This window comes from Etheostoma cragini, chromosome 18 (genome assembly GCF_013103735.1).
Source record: "Etheostoma cragini isolate CJK2018 chromosome 18, CSU_Ecrag_1.0, whole genome shotgun sequence".
Classification (NCBI taxonomy): Eukaryota; Metazoa; Chordata; class Actinopteri; order Perciformes; family Percidae; genus Etheostoma; species Etheostoma cragini.
Genome location: NC_048424.1, coordinates 7926449 through 7940380, shown reverse-complemented (window position 1 = coordinate 7940380; position 13932 = coordinate 7926449). Strand labels below are relative to the sequence as shown.

At 39.2% G+C, this 13932-nt stretch overlaps 1 protein-coding gene across 1 annotated transcript; it reads left to right on the top strand.

Annotated features, from left to right (window-relative positions):
- The first annotated feature begins 6641 nt into the window (after positions 1-6641).
- On the top strand, positions 6642-10286 carry LOC117961780 (melanocortin-2 receptor accessory protein 2A-like). Its single transcript, XM_034900710.1, has 4 exons — positions 6642-6935; positions 7041-7179; positions 7792-7891; positions 8520-10286. The coding sequence occupies exons 2-4, from the start codon at positions 7062-7064 to the stop codon at positions 8995-8997; spliced, it is 696 nt and encodes a 231-aa protein (XP_034756601.1). The 5' UTR covers positions 6642-6935; positions 7041-7061; the 3' UTR covers positions 8998-10286.
- The last annotated feature ends 3646 nt before the right edge of the window (positions 10287-13932 follow it).

The window sequence follows — 13932 nt, the reverse complement described above, 5'->3', positions numbered from 1 at the left end:
AATGGAAAACCAAAAAAAGCGAGTAGACCCGAGGCGAGTCGAGTAGATACCACGCAGTGGAAAACCGCCATTAGAATCGTTATTTTGCTTGTGGAGTTTTAATGGGAAAAAGCCTTGTATGGGCTGACAGCTCTTTTTTTGTGAGCATTTCCTGAGTTATCCTTACAGAATAGCAGTGTTGAGACCAAGTCCTCTTTGCTCAAGTCCCATCTCTCAACTAAGTGTCAAGTCATTTGGTCTAGGTCTCAAAATATAGACAAATTAGTCAATTCAAGTCGCAGGTTATGTTAAGTAAGGTTGACCTTAGTTATGGCAAGTCAAGTCTTGAATCAAGTCAATTTTTTTACATGGAAGATGAAGCCTTTTCACTAGAATATCAGGTCTTTATAAAGCAAAAAAGGTTTCAGTCCGATCAGAATGAGTCTCCAAAGGACAAACAAGGTTGAAGTTGTACTGTAGTCTGACTGGCCGAGATTTTTGATGATCAGCTCTTGCATTCAGCAGTTTGCTTTTTTCCTTCTTGTGTGATTTTTAAATCCACAAGTGATTACTCATGGTACAGACACAGCCATTAAGGTGGTCTGGTCCAACTAATGAGGCTTCATTAGGTGTCTTTGATGTAACGTGATGCTATAGCAAGGAGTTTGATTGACAGCCAGTCATCCAATCATGACAATCCCATACCATTGAGATTTTTGAGTCGTCAGTCATGATTTACACTGTGTTTTGCTGCCGCTGAGCACCATACTTGATAGTTAGACAGAAAAATGACAACATTGAAGGATATTATTTTCTATCTAACTGCTAACATTCAAACTTATAAATACACACAAGTCATCTAAATCATCATGCCAAAATTCAAGTCAAGTCCTGAGTCATTAGTCATTGGACTTACAAGTCCAAGTCAAGTTAAGTCATTTATTTTTTGTCAAGGCAAGTCGCAAGTCAATAAAACAGTGACTTGAGTCGACTCGAGTCCGAGTCACCAAGTCGGAAGTCCACATCTCTGCAGACCACCAAATGATCAATGATTACTAAGGCATAGCGCTTAAAGAAAGTAAATAACAATGGAGCTGCAGTAAAAATTGTGCATCATAATCCTGCCTTAAGTGGCAGTTTAATCAAACATGTTTAGTATTATTATCATAATTTATCTCAGGTATCACAGTGCAGGCTTATGTGTCTTTACATGAGTTTCTATTAGTTTTGAGTACAGCTTTGAAATCCAAAAATAGGATAAGGCAGAAGGTCAGACTGATCCAGATTCCAGTTTAATCAAAGTCCACAGTGTTCCCTTGGAAACCATCAGACAGGGAGAAGTAGAAGCAAACAGAATACAAGAAAAAACTGAAAGAAATACTGTCAATTCAAATGCAGACACATGACAGAATAATTCAATACCTCTCTAAAATAAAAGGCTGTGCCATGGCACATACAGCCATGCTTTTATGGCTTTCAGTTGAAGAAACATGGACCCACATTATTACAACTTACAAAATAATGATATGGGTCAGCATACCACAAAAGCATTGTTAATGTTGTTTACTCTCTTTTTTTAGGTTCTTTCTCACTCCGTCCAGCCATTGACCCTCGACCACAATGATCAAAGACGTAAATCCCCCAGCGAGGGTCAAGATGACAGTGCGGATGTCTTTTTCTTTTGCTCTGCACTAACATTAATTTCCAAACTGCTCAATGTGAAGCACGGTTTTGGGTTCATGCTGACAAAAACAGATTTGAAAGGCTAAACTATCAGAGCTGATGTACTAAAAAATGCCACAAATGGAGAAGACTATGTAGAAACTATTCTGCAGAGGTTGACACTGAGAATGAACCCAGTACCAGATCCATAAAGGAAATTAGGATGCAATTAACAAATTAATGAGTGAATGTTAATTTTCACCAAGTTTCCACTGACCCCAAGTGGCCAAAAGATCAGTAATGCAGGGTTTACCCTTTTGTTGTCTTCCTGTCAAAATTGAAAATCAACACTTTTGTTACGCTTTTCATCGATGTACTTAACTTTTTTTTTACATTTCTCTCCCTTTTTACTTTTTTCAATGTTTTTCACTTTTTTGATGTTTTCAAAACAACGTAACACTAACCTATTACCTTTAGTTTTACAGTTATTTTTGGAATTTACGGTCAATAAACCTCATTTATAGGAAATTCTACCTGTTTGAGTTAGAAAAGCAGAACTTAGGAATTGTTCAGACTAAAATTAAAGGAATGCATGTTGATGGATAACCACAGACTGGAATATATGTCAAGTTTTACTCAATACTATTTCAAAATCACTTCAATTTTTTGTTCAAATGCTATAAAATTGAATAAGACACCCCAAAATTAATGAAAGTAGAGATAAGTAATTGCCGAAGAGTGTTGTGTGGAATCAATCATGTTATTTTGGGTAGTTAAAAAAAACATTGATATAGGAAAACTGGTCAATTTTACCCTAAGACAACGTGAGGGTTAAGCAAAACAACTGTTTTCATGCACAGGTGCTGATAAGCTAATGCTAGCACAGCCACAACATGTTAATGCTAGCTACACTGAGCTAGTATGGTGGTTTATAAAGGTTTTGTATTGATACAGTAAGACCATTTTGCAGTTGCTGGTGACCAAGCATTATCTACTACTGTGGTATTCTTTACCAGATACCAAACAACAAAGTTTAGTGTGGGATCAAGATTCCTTGCTTCCACCTCTGTGGGTATCTCTCTGACTGGAGAGCAACTGCAGATGAGGAGCTGAGTACACAAATATTAAGGAATACTCATTTCAGTCCTAATAAACTTAATATAGAGAAGGCTACGGGCACAGAAAAAGATCAGCATACGGAGGGTTCTTCTTCATTTTGATATTCTAATTGCATTCAGTGTTTTCACTCCTCTCTAACAAGTCCTTTGAACATTTCGCTGCCAGCTACCACTGGACATATTTCTTTAGATTAAAGTCTGCACAACATTTACCAGAAAAACAGCAGCGCATATCATCTCCCCATGACCAAGATGGCTTGAGAACAAAGCAACAGACAGAAGCACACCCAATGGGACAGCTTTTAGAAACTGGTTGCTTTCATTGAAATATACAATATTACAACATGCAGATAAATATGAGACATAACACATCAGACAGAAATCTCTGATGTCGTTTTTCCACCCATTCCAGCTTTTAATAAAATGTATCTAGCAATAGTATTTGGGGATTTTCTCATCTGATAACTTTGATTTTCTTTTCTTTTGTGAAGCTCTGGGCCTCTAGGGGAAAGATCTGCTGTAGTTCACTTCAGTATCCTTTGATATTTCTGTAGTATTTTACAGAGCAGCAGAGACTAGAAAGAGGTGACGATGTCATCTGGAGACAAAAGGTAGGAGTCTTTGAAGCACTGATTTTACAGAGGTATGGGCACACTTATTAGAGAGCATCATCAGGTGACATAATAATTTTAGTTCTCAGTGCTTGAATTTAAGTTTTTATGTAAATGCACGCTACAGGATTAGCATCTTTCTGATGCCTTAACATTTTACCATAGTTTATTTACCACGGCAATCATTACCTAACATTAAGTATACTCTAGCTGCCACTCATCATGGAACTGCTGACATAAGAAAAAGTGAAAAAAAGATATTCCAAGTTTTGCAGAATGGCACTAGCTGTGCCTCAGTGTCACTCTTAATACTACCAGCAGATGTCGCCCAAAGGAGGACTTTTTAAATCAAACACATCGTGGCTTTATTTTGAAGGATCTGCATCAGGACTGTGTTCAAATCTCCAAAGATGGTGCTAATAAAATAGTTGTAACCAACAACGGTACCACCTCTGCTATAAAAAAGGCACCTTGCAGCTGAAGTTGTCAGACAAGCTTGTGTGTTTTTTTTGACAAAGATACCAACACAGAAATAGCTATAATACAAGCAAAAAAAAATTTAAAAATACTAACACTGATTTTTACAGAAGAAATGTAATTTTTGTGGCGCATCAGAAAATAAGTAGTAAGTGAGTAAAGTTCATTTGCATAGCACCGTTCACAGATAAAAATCACAAAGAGCTTCACAATAAAATCTAATCTATCAACACAACAAATTAAAATAAAAGGACATTTAAATACAACGTAGAAAACACAACAAACAATCATAAAAATCCTTTCGACTAACTAAAAGCCTGCTTGCAGTGAATGAAAGGATGCCTGAAGTGGCTCTGCTTAAGAGGTACTTCAGAGATTCTAATTATTTCAAGTAATGCAGGACTACTAATGAAGCCAGCTGCTTGAATGAAGACTTAGGGCAGGCCATTTAGAAAAGTGCTTCCTCAGGTGACATGGTGGGTTGCAAATTATAGAACTGTACTTTGGGGCTTTAACAAAACCTGCCACTAAACCCAAGAGAGATGTTGCAATTAATCGCTCAAAAACAGACTTGGGTAGTCCCTCGACAGCAGTTAAACAGCTGATTGAATAGTATGTGAAAGATTCAACTACTGATTTTGTTTCAGTACCCAGTAACTTCCTTCAATCGCTCAGAAAAGCTGGAACAATGTTACAATACAATGGCTTTATTTTTAAATGTGGTGTTAATGTCTTTTGTGTGATAGCACTGGCATATTTTGGGAAATAGATCAAACAAGTGGAATATTTTAATTATAGATTCATGTATTCTGCGATTTGGGGGAGTTTTAAAATTAGAAATTGGAGGCATTTTCATTGGTGTTTGTCTTGTATTGTTATCTGTTTAAACAAAACAGAAAAGTACATTGTGTTCTTGTTTGATAAAAATAATGCACTGTCCATACTGTCCATACCATACATTGTGGACATAGTAACACTTTGTACTCCGAGGCTGCTACCAAGGATTGAGGAGGGAACAAAGTCAGGCGACTGACTAAATGAATAGCTAACAAGGTGTTTCCAAATAAAAGATTATACCATTTATGGTAATGATGTTACATCACGCTGCCAGATTTCATGCTGTGTCTCATTGGTTCTTCGAACTCTGTAAGTTTGACCCTCACCACTAATGAATAGTTCTAAATTCATTTTTCATTATGTACATAGCCAGCTTTTGTCTCCTCATATGAAGTGGTGTGTCATGTTGTCAAGTATAATTGTGCATTATGAGTAGAGGTAAAAGTGGGAGGGTTGACAGAAGTAGGCATTCCCACTGATTGGCAGGTTGGGTTCAGGAATTTGTGTCTTGTGTGTCTCTGCATTTCAACATCATTAATTTTTTTTTATGAAAAAGGAAATAACGATAGTAGGCCTACTTGAATCCCCTTTAGCCCTTTACATTTTCAGATGTTGACCATATGGGATTACATTTCAGTGGAATTGTCCCTCGTACGATTTAGTTTGACAAATAAACATTGGTTATTTGAGTAATTGATTTGTTTGTACAACACTCTTGAATTGAGTGAAACTGCATTGATAAAAGCTGTGACTACCAAACCCAAATACATCCTCAGGCTACATCCACACCATGTTTTAGTTTAAAAACGCTTATCTTGTCCCTCCCGTCCACACTCCTACAGCATTGCTATGCCCCTAAAACAAAGACATTTAGAAAAAAAACTGGTGACCCTGTTTAAGTTTGGAAACTCGCTCTGTAGCCTGGACGGGCAAAAACTGAGACCTTTGAAAACGACAATGCACATCAGTTGGCTAGATAGGTTTACATACAGTCAGCAACAGTCCCACCTTGTTGTTTCTCCCTCGTCTTACTTTTCACTGTTGTTGTTCTTTCTCCAAAATACCTTTTGTATTATGTACTTATCGGCACAACTGGCATGACTGGCAATCTGGCAGTTCTGGCAAATGCATGCTAACTTTGACAAAAATGGCGTCAGGCTTCTACTTTTCAAAATAAATGCTTGCATCTGGTCAGCTATGTCTTCATAGTTCAGTGTTTTGGGTGTTTAAGTATGTACTAAATATGCAAGCATTGACATTATATTCTAAGATGGTGCCATTGAAGGTTTAATGAGTTGTTCCGGTGTGTTGTATTTTATTATGAATGCCTGTAAATGTGCCTCATGCTGCAGGTGCCACAATCTTATGTGAGCCTATTTTGCAGTTATAAAGCAAACAATGTCAACCATGTCTGAAATTGGGCAGGAAAGGGAAAGAATTGCTAGGGCCAAATCTTTGTCCCAGTCTGCCCCTGTACCGAATTTTCAACCGCAGAATAAAAGGTGGACGATCTGCTTCCGCATGGCCAGTATGTGCGAATGGTCATGTGATACGTTGTCAGAGGTGCCAACATGGAAGGAGATCATTTTTGGATTTTTTTTTGTTTCAAAAGGCCATTTACAAATAAAAGTTTAGATGTAGCCTCAGACTAAATTGATTTTACATCTTTTTTCTGAGATTTTTCAGACAGAAATGTGTCAAATATTCAGCTACATGTACAAAATGATATAATATCTCACACACCCAAGCACACTCTCATAAAAATGGACTTTTCTCTAGAGATCAACTGATGGTGTGTACAAATTGTATTATACTTGGTTTCCTAAACCCTCCTCAACAATTAGAATGAAAAAAGAATGATCTGCATTGGAAACACGTCCTCATTCAACCTATTGAAGGAAACAAGGCAGCCTCTACACCCCCAACACCGCACTCCGTGACTGGTTAAGATTTTTTTTTTTTTTATTGCAGCGTTATCTCAGTATCTCAGGGAGTGAGTGAGCCAACAGTCTGTAGAGGATGCTGGATGACGGGGAGGCGTACCAAAAGGCTGCTGCTTCGCCAACAGGACTCACATGAGGATGAATGGAGTTTTGACGTAATGGTACAGCGATGGATTTCCCTGCTCTTCATCACCTTTTTGGCGCTTTGTGGATGACGGTCATGATATAGAGAGTTGTTTGCGGAATTCCCTGAATTCAGTCTGCATACTTGTAAGAACACTGAGAGGCTCACATCCCTGGAGATTGTGGTTTGTAAACTTTATGGATTTACAGAAACACCGTGCGTTTCTCTAGTGTCTTTATTTCTCTAGTGTATTTTGCTGGGTTGATTTAATTTGTTTTCTCCTGTTAAGGTACAAAAAAATCGGTTGGAAATGTCCGACTTTAACAACCGGAACCAAACCAGCACACGTCGCAGTGACTACGTGTGGCAGTATGAATATTATGACGATGAGGAGCCCGTGTCTTTTGAGGGACTCAAAGCGCACAGATGTAAGATTGATAGGCTACTGCACTTAGACAGTCTTCCATTCCTGCCTTTCTGCGTGTGTGGGTGTGTGTGTGTGTGTGTGTATGTTTGTGAGTGTGAATACTGCAGAATACTGCACTTAGACAAGCTTCTATTCCTGCCTTTCTCTGTGTGTGTGTGTGTGTGTATGTGTGTGTGTGTGTGTGTCTGTGTGTGTGTGTGTGTGTGTGTGTGTGTGTGTGTTTCACAGGGTTTCTTACCTTTACTGCTGTTAATTAGTAATGACTCATTACCGCCGCTGCATATTTCACAGCTGTACTGCTTCAGCTGGTGACATGCCTTATACCTGCAACTCAATAAACAAAATGATGGAAGTATTTTTCATGCAGCACGTGTACCGACTTTTCGACGCTAATGATAACGATCAAGCCACTTAGAGAGACCAAAAATGGCCTTTAGCAAACATACAGACAATTAGATAACCGGCTGGATTTAAATTCAATTGTTTAATTGTACATTTGCTCACAGAGAGATGGCCTTTCAAATAGATTGAATTAAATAAAAAAGGTCGAAGTGTAGAGACATGTTTTAATCATCAACTGATAACTGATTTTCTTCCTTCTCTGACATTTCAGACTCCATCGTCATCGGCTTCTGGGTTGGACTCGCTGTGTTTGTCATTTTTATGTTCTTTGTGCTCACTCTGCTCACAAAAACAGGAGCGCCACATCAAGAGTGAGTATAATAGCTGGTTTACAGCAGGCCTATTTTCCATCTGGCCCCATGGGGATAGTTTTAGCACCAAGGAGAGCTCCAGCAGTTAAACTCTCATCTTATCTGAGCTTTCAGGGTGGGTCCTGTTGTGTAGGCAGAGAGACACGACTGCAATGAGCTAGAGGAACGCATTTTCTATTCTATTCTGACAGTAGACTAGGTTGTAAGACGATTTAATTGGGTCAGTGTTCTTTATTGTAGGGCTTTATTGTGTTTTTCTGGAAAGCTGCTATTTGACTTTGATTCATGCAGCCAAAGGCACACTGCCCTCACATGTGAAGATCCGTTGTGGGAGTTGGAGAGAAAACACATAGATTAAGGTCGGATTGTTTACGACACTGAGGTTAATCCAAGAGGAAATAGGGCATTTGTTGGCTGGCTGTCTTTTCCTTTTGTTGTCTTTTTAAGGACAGGGTGCTGGGATGGTTTTATACTAATTGCCAGTCCCACAAATTGTGAAAAGACAAGCAATCAACAGAAAAGCTACAGGTTCATACAGGACTAAAATGACAACAAAAGCCCTTGATATTTTCAAAGCATTTTTCTGCTTTAATCTCACTTCTCTGCTGGAATCTCTCTTTCTCACCAGAAACCCAGACTCTGCTGAAAAGCGGCATCCACCAAGCAGCTGTCTAGTAGACATCCACGCTCCCCAGGATGAAAATGACAAAGCCTTCTCTCGTCCATTGCTTACAGAGTCTCGTTCTTATTTTCATTTCTACATTAACGAGGAGGATCAGCGTCAGGGGAAGCAAAAACCAGAGGACGAGAGCGTTGGAAAGCACAAATGGGCACGAGCCCAGCAGCGGACCAGGGGTCCCAGCTCCTCTGGGATGGACGAAATGGAAGAGGATGCTGAGGAAGCTGAGGGGCACCAACCTCTCAGGGGACTATTAGAGGAGAGTAAGACAGACAGAGAAGGTTCCTTCTTTTCCCAATTCAACATCCCTAACTTTGTGAACTTGGAGCAAAGTTCAACACTTGGAGAGGATGATGTGCTGTATGAGCCCTCTGTCATACAGGAGTGCCAGTCTCGCTCTCAGGATGCTCACCGTGACATCCACTGAGTCTGTTTACACAAAGACATCACAAACATTGACATAGTGTTATTGTATTAGCGTTCCATTTAACACGGCCATTTGTGATCTGATGGGGAAAACACAGCTACCCGTTTTCCTAAAAAGTGTCTCTTCTTGGAGAGTTTCAGCCTTTTCATGGAGCATACATGCAGATCAACAAGCAAAACGGCCCACTGCCACACTAAGTGTAACTCACATTATAAGATGCGATTTATTCCTGAATGTCAAAGTACTAGCTACTCTGAAATGGATGCAGCTGTATTGTGCCAGGATTAAATGTCTTTCCAAACAAAATGAGAGGAGAGTGGCTCACCAGGGAGAGCTACTTGGAACATTCATTCTGCTATTATTGCTTTCTTGCTTTTTTTTTTTGCAATTCCGTACAATGGCCATAAATCTCCCCAACAGGACACGGATGCCAGATTGGAAATATGGAATTTAATAATGTTCTAAAATGAAGTGCCCTCTATTAGAAAAGGTGAAATGTACTTTAACTGTTGGATTAGTAGCACAAAATCAAACGTATCATTACGGGGTACAGTAGGTAACTTAAGACCTTGGAAGACAATGTAATGTAATACAGATCTCTTGAATCAGAATGTTTTTTTTGTATTGTTCAAATAAGGCCTAAACGGTTTTGGTCAATCACCTCGCCACTGGTGTGGCGGGGAATGTCTTAACATTAACATGGTGAAATAAGATCTTGCTTTGTCAGAGCTAATCTTAATAAACAAGAACTTAAAGCTGCTATAAGTAATATTTGTATCAACTGTAAGAGCCACAAAGCCTTTTAGCCTGTTTTTGTTTTGGTTCTATGGCTGGAATATTCACTAGCTTTGCTAGCTGGTTTCACAATCTCTGATAAACTCTCTGTAATTATCTGCCCAGCAACAAATGGCACACAGACAAAAATAATGACCAGCTGAGCATAGTGGATGATATAGAAACTAAAGAGCCACGCATTTCCTTTAGGAGTTGGAGATGAAAGGAAATGACTCAAAATACATTGCTCTGTATCTACAGGATATGTAAAGAAAGTATTTGCTTACACATGCCAACTCCAAGTTAATACTATGTCAACATGGTGTTTCAACAGGGCTAAGAATGAATGACTGCAGGTTGTAGTCTTCAGACAGTGTAGCAGAATTGTCCTTTATTTGTTGGTAATATAGTTAATGTTTAGGTACATTTGACATTGGAACTAAGAAATAAAAACTGTTGTACTAAGCAGTGCTGCACTCAGGTCTAGGTCTTAATTCATGTAGAAATCAAATTTGCAGTCAAAACAAATTAAATTACTTACTGAGCCATCAGGTGGGCATGATGTGAAGGAACATTCTGGATCTTATTGTCATTCATCAGCAAATGCCCGAGCTACATATATTTAGCTGATGGGAGGGATGTGCTGGGAATGCTAGAGAGTCTATCAACATTAACGCGACACTGACTCCACCAAATCAGCCGTTTGGAAAAACACAGCACAGGACGTGTCAGGGAAAATACATTTTCAAGTACTCAGGCTTCTATCCTCTGACATAGCTAATGTTCGTAAAAAGGCAGGCAGGTGGGATCAGCCTGAAATGTGATTAGCAAGTCCGAGAACTATTTTCAGGGAAAGCTTTAACAATTTGGTCAGTGTTCTTTTTTCTGTAACAGACGCACCAACAGGAAAATTATACGCTCTAATATTTTTTTACCAATCAAATGTCATGACAGCTGACATGTGGACTAGTGCTTGCGATTGGTTATAAAACTCACATAGTATTACCAAGCCATGCCAAACTTTCTTTCTCCGTCACCTTTTTCTCCTCTTTTTCTTTTACTAATAGCAAAATACATTACAGCATAAATATTCCTGCATTCATGCCTTTGTCTCTGAGGAAAAAGGATCCAAGCACCATTAATCGCAAGCATGATTCAGTGGGCACTTAGTGTTGAATGAGGAGCAGCAGCGTTCAGACAGTGAAAAATAGAGTGGGCAGAAAGCAGGTAAAGGTCTGGTGTAATGTAAACCATCGCAAATGTGAAGTAGACTTTCCAACTACAAGGGAAATGTGTAAGATTCCTCTTCTGGTGTGTGTGTTACTCTCAAACAAGCTGAAAGACCCAAGGAGACCTGTGGAGTAACACAGCATAAAGGGTAAATTAACAACTACAATGATTATCACATCATTAGCGATAGTTGCTGTGGTGATAGAAGACTTAATGGCATGGCAATAAAAGAGGGAGCAGCAGTGAATCCAGTTCTTATTTATCTTCTGAATGAGGGGGTGTTCAATCAAACTGCCCCCTGTGCGTTCCCAAAGACAAATAAAGCTGATTCATTGTGAATATCAATCTGGCTCTCCTTTAATGTGGCCTCATAACATTATTCACACCCAGTCCATACATAGAGGAACAACATGCTGTTGACTCCAGGCTCCACATGCCTCAGTAGTTTAGCTCTAAACAAGTTTTTTTCCCCGATTCCAACAAGGGTGTAGTGAGCATAAACAATCAGGGGAGGGGGCAAGGGAGTTATATTAATTCAATGCAGAAAGTCTTCCATTTGCTCTTTTTCCTGAATGCCCTAAGGCAGTCTCTGTGGGCTTTGTGGCTCGTTGTGGTGAACTGCAATGACTCTTTAACAAGTGGCTGAGAGGGAGAGGCGGAGGAGGGAGAAGGGAAAACATTAGTGTTTTTTTGAAGCGGAACATTCTCCGGGATGGTGGATGTTCAAAGGAAAATGTCAGTGTAACGTAATTACATATTTTAGTTGCAAGAAAACAAGACACAACACATTTTTGTGGCGTTCAGGCTGTTATGATCTGAGCAAGGGCAATGTTTCAAAACATCTACAAGTTGACATTAACCCTTGCTTTTTTAGGCGTGTGGGTTTAAAAGGTTTAAACAACCAAGGCAACAGCTGGATGTGTTGTCTGAGAATAAGTGCAGCTTCTTCTCATCAGTCAGCAGACTTAGCTAATGTGGCCTAAAGGAAAGAAGGAATGGAAAGGGCTGATGACTCACTGCACCAACCCGTATACACAAGGCTCAATGTCTCTCCATCTCTCTTTTTGCAGGCCAGATGTTTAGTAGCGCGTGTGTGTGTGCGTGTGTGTGTTTACCACAGGGATCCTGTGATGGCCACACAGCTGATTGTCACCTTCCTGCACATCTTAGTTTTCTATAATGTATACTTAATAGTTAATTTTCTCCTCATTTCATTTTGACCTTTTAAGATAATGCACAGCATCAAACATGGATGATGACCCATAGCAATTGTTTAATAGAAAATGTTTTTTAAGTTTCTATTTGTAGTGCATTTAGTTAACCCCCGTACAGTCCCACTTTAATTTGTCTTTAGACATGCTTGCTTTCAGTCATTCTAGTTTCTATTTCTTTCAGTTACTTATGTTGGTGGTGCTGATGCTGGAGCAACATCTTGGCAGGCCAAAGCATAAGATGCACCACCTAAATGAGCTGTTAAATACAGGGAGTGGCCAATCAGAATGTACCAAGTGCCTGCCAAATCACAGGGGTGGGGGGTTAGGGGGGGAGGATGCTACTTTAGAGATTTTGTTTCTTCCTTTAGAGTGAATTAGTTTGTGTATATGTTTGCTTTGGTTAATTACTAAATATCGGATATTGGTAATACTGATGGACTAATTGCCCTGTTTCCTTTTTATTTGTAGTTTATTGTGTAATGTGTTTCTTTGTGTTAGCCATTTGTTTGAGAAATGGTCTTATTAGCCAAATATATTACCCTATGTGGTCAGCTTTTGTAATCAGTTTAGTCTGTTCATAGTCATCTTCCATTTATATAACATAAATGGAAGATAGCCTGAGTTTAGCTCTGTTTAGGTAACCCCTTTAATGAGCAAACATCTTTGTTACATATTTTGTGTATGGTTTGCTCCATTTACGGGCAAATGAAACCCTCTTTTTTGAAAATCCACCTGACTCCTCATGCCTGCTAGCTCGGTCCCTCACAGATCCCTTAACCTCAAATGTCTTAATGTTTCAACCTTAAGATAATCCATGTGTCTTTAAAATGTCATCCAACTAATCAAACATTTATTTTTAAACTTGGCATGTCACTTTCTTTCTTATCCCTCTTATCTCGGACCGCTCATTCAAATCTCTTGCAAAGCAAAAAAAAACTGGGTGGATACAGAAAATGAGTAACTTTCTCTCCCTCAACAACAACAAAGCAGCTGCTCTGCGTAACAAAAGGAGACCGCCTGCAGTAAGCGGCTGACAGGTGGACAGGTCTGTATCTGTCTGGATGTAAAACAGGGATGTGCTGAAAACTATTCTTGGCACAATGCTGTAAAGATCATGGATGAACCAATGCCTAAAAAACTAACCTCCTATTACATTGCATAATATAATTGGAGTCAATGAAAGTTGCTCTGTGTGACTCTCCCAGCGCATTTGCAGTCTCAGTGTAGAACAAGCTAAAGAGCTAATTCAGGTCAACTATTGGCGTTAGCACAGGGTAAGACACAAAGGATGGTGAATTCTCATCATCTGCTTTTTTAATTAACTCCAAACCAGAAAAACTAGACTTCTACTCCTCTGTGTAATGGCTGTGATGTTGCTTCCAAACATTGGCACAGTTAAGCACACCATCACTTATTATAGTGCAAATGCATAACCATAAAATAAAAACCCAGAACAATTACCGTTCTCTTAAAGTAAAAATCATACCTCTAAAGAGATATCACTAGGGATATAAACCTATGAATTATAAAGTTTCCCTATTGGCTCGCTATGAGAAAAGAAAAAGGCAACGTGTAAATATTTCATAGGGTGGATAACGAGACAGGTTTCAGCTTCAAGTACATTAATAAGTCATGGGAAAGACACTGAGGAAGGGAGACACGCAAAGAGAATGTATTTGCAATGTATTTGCATGTGCTTGGGAATGTGTCAGAGGTG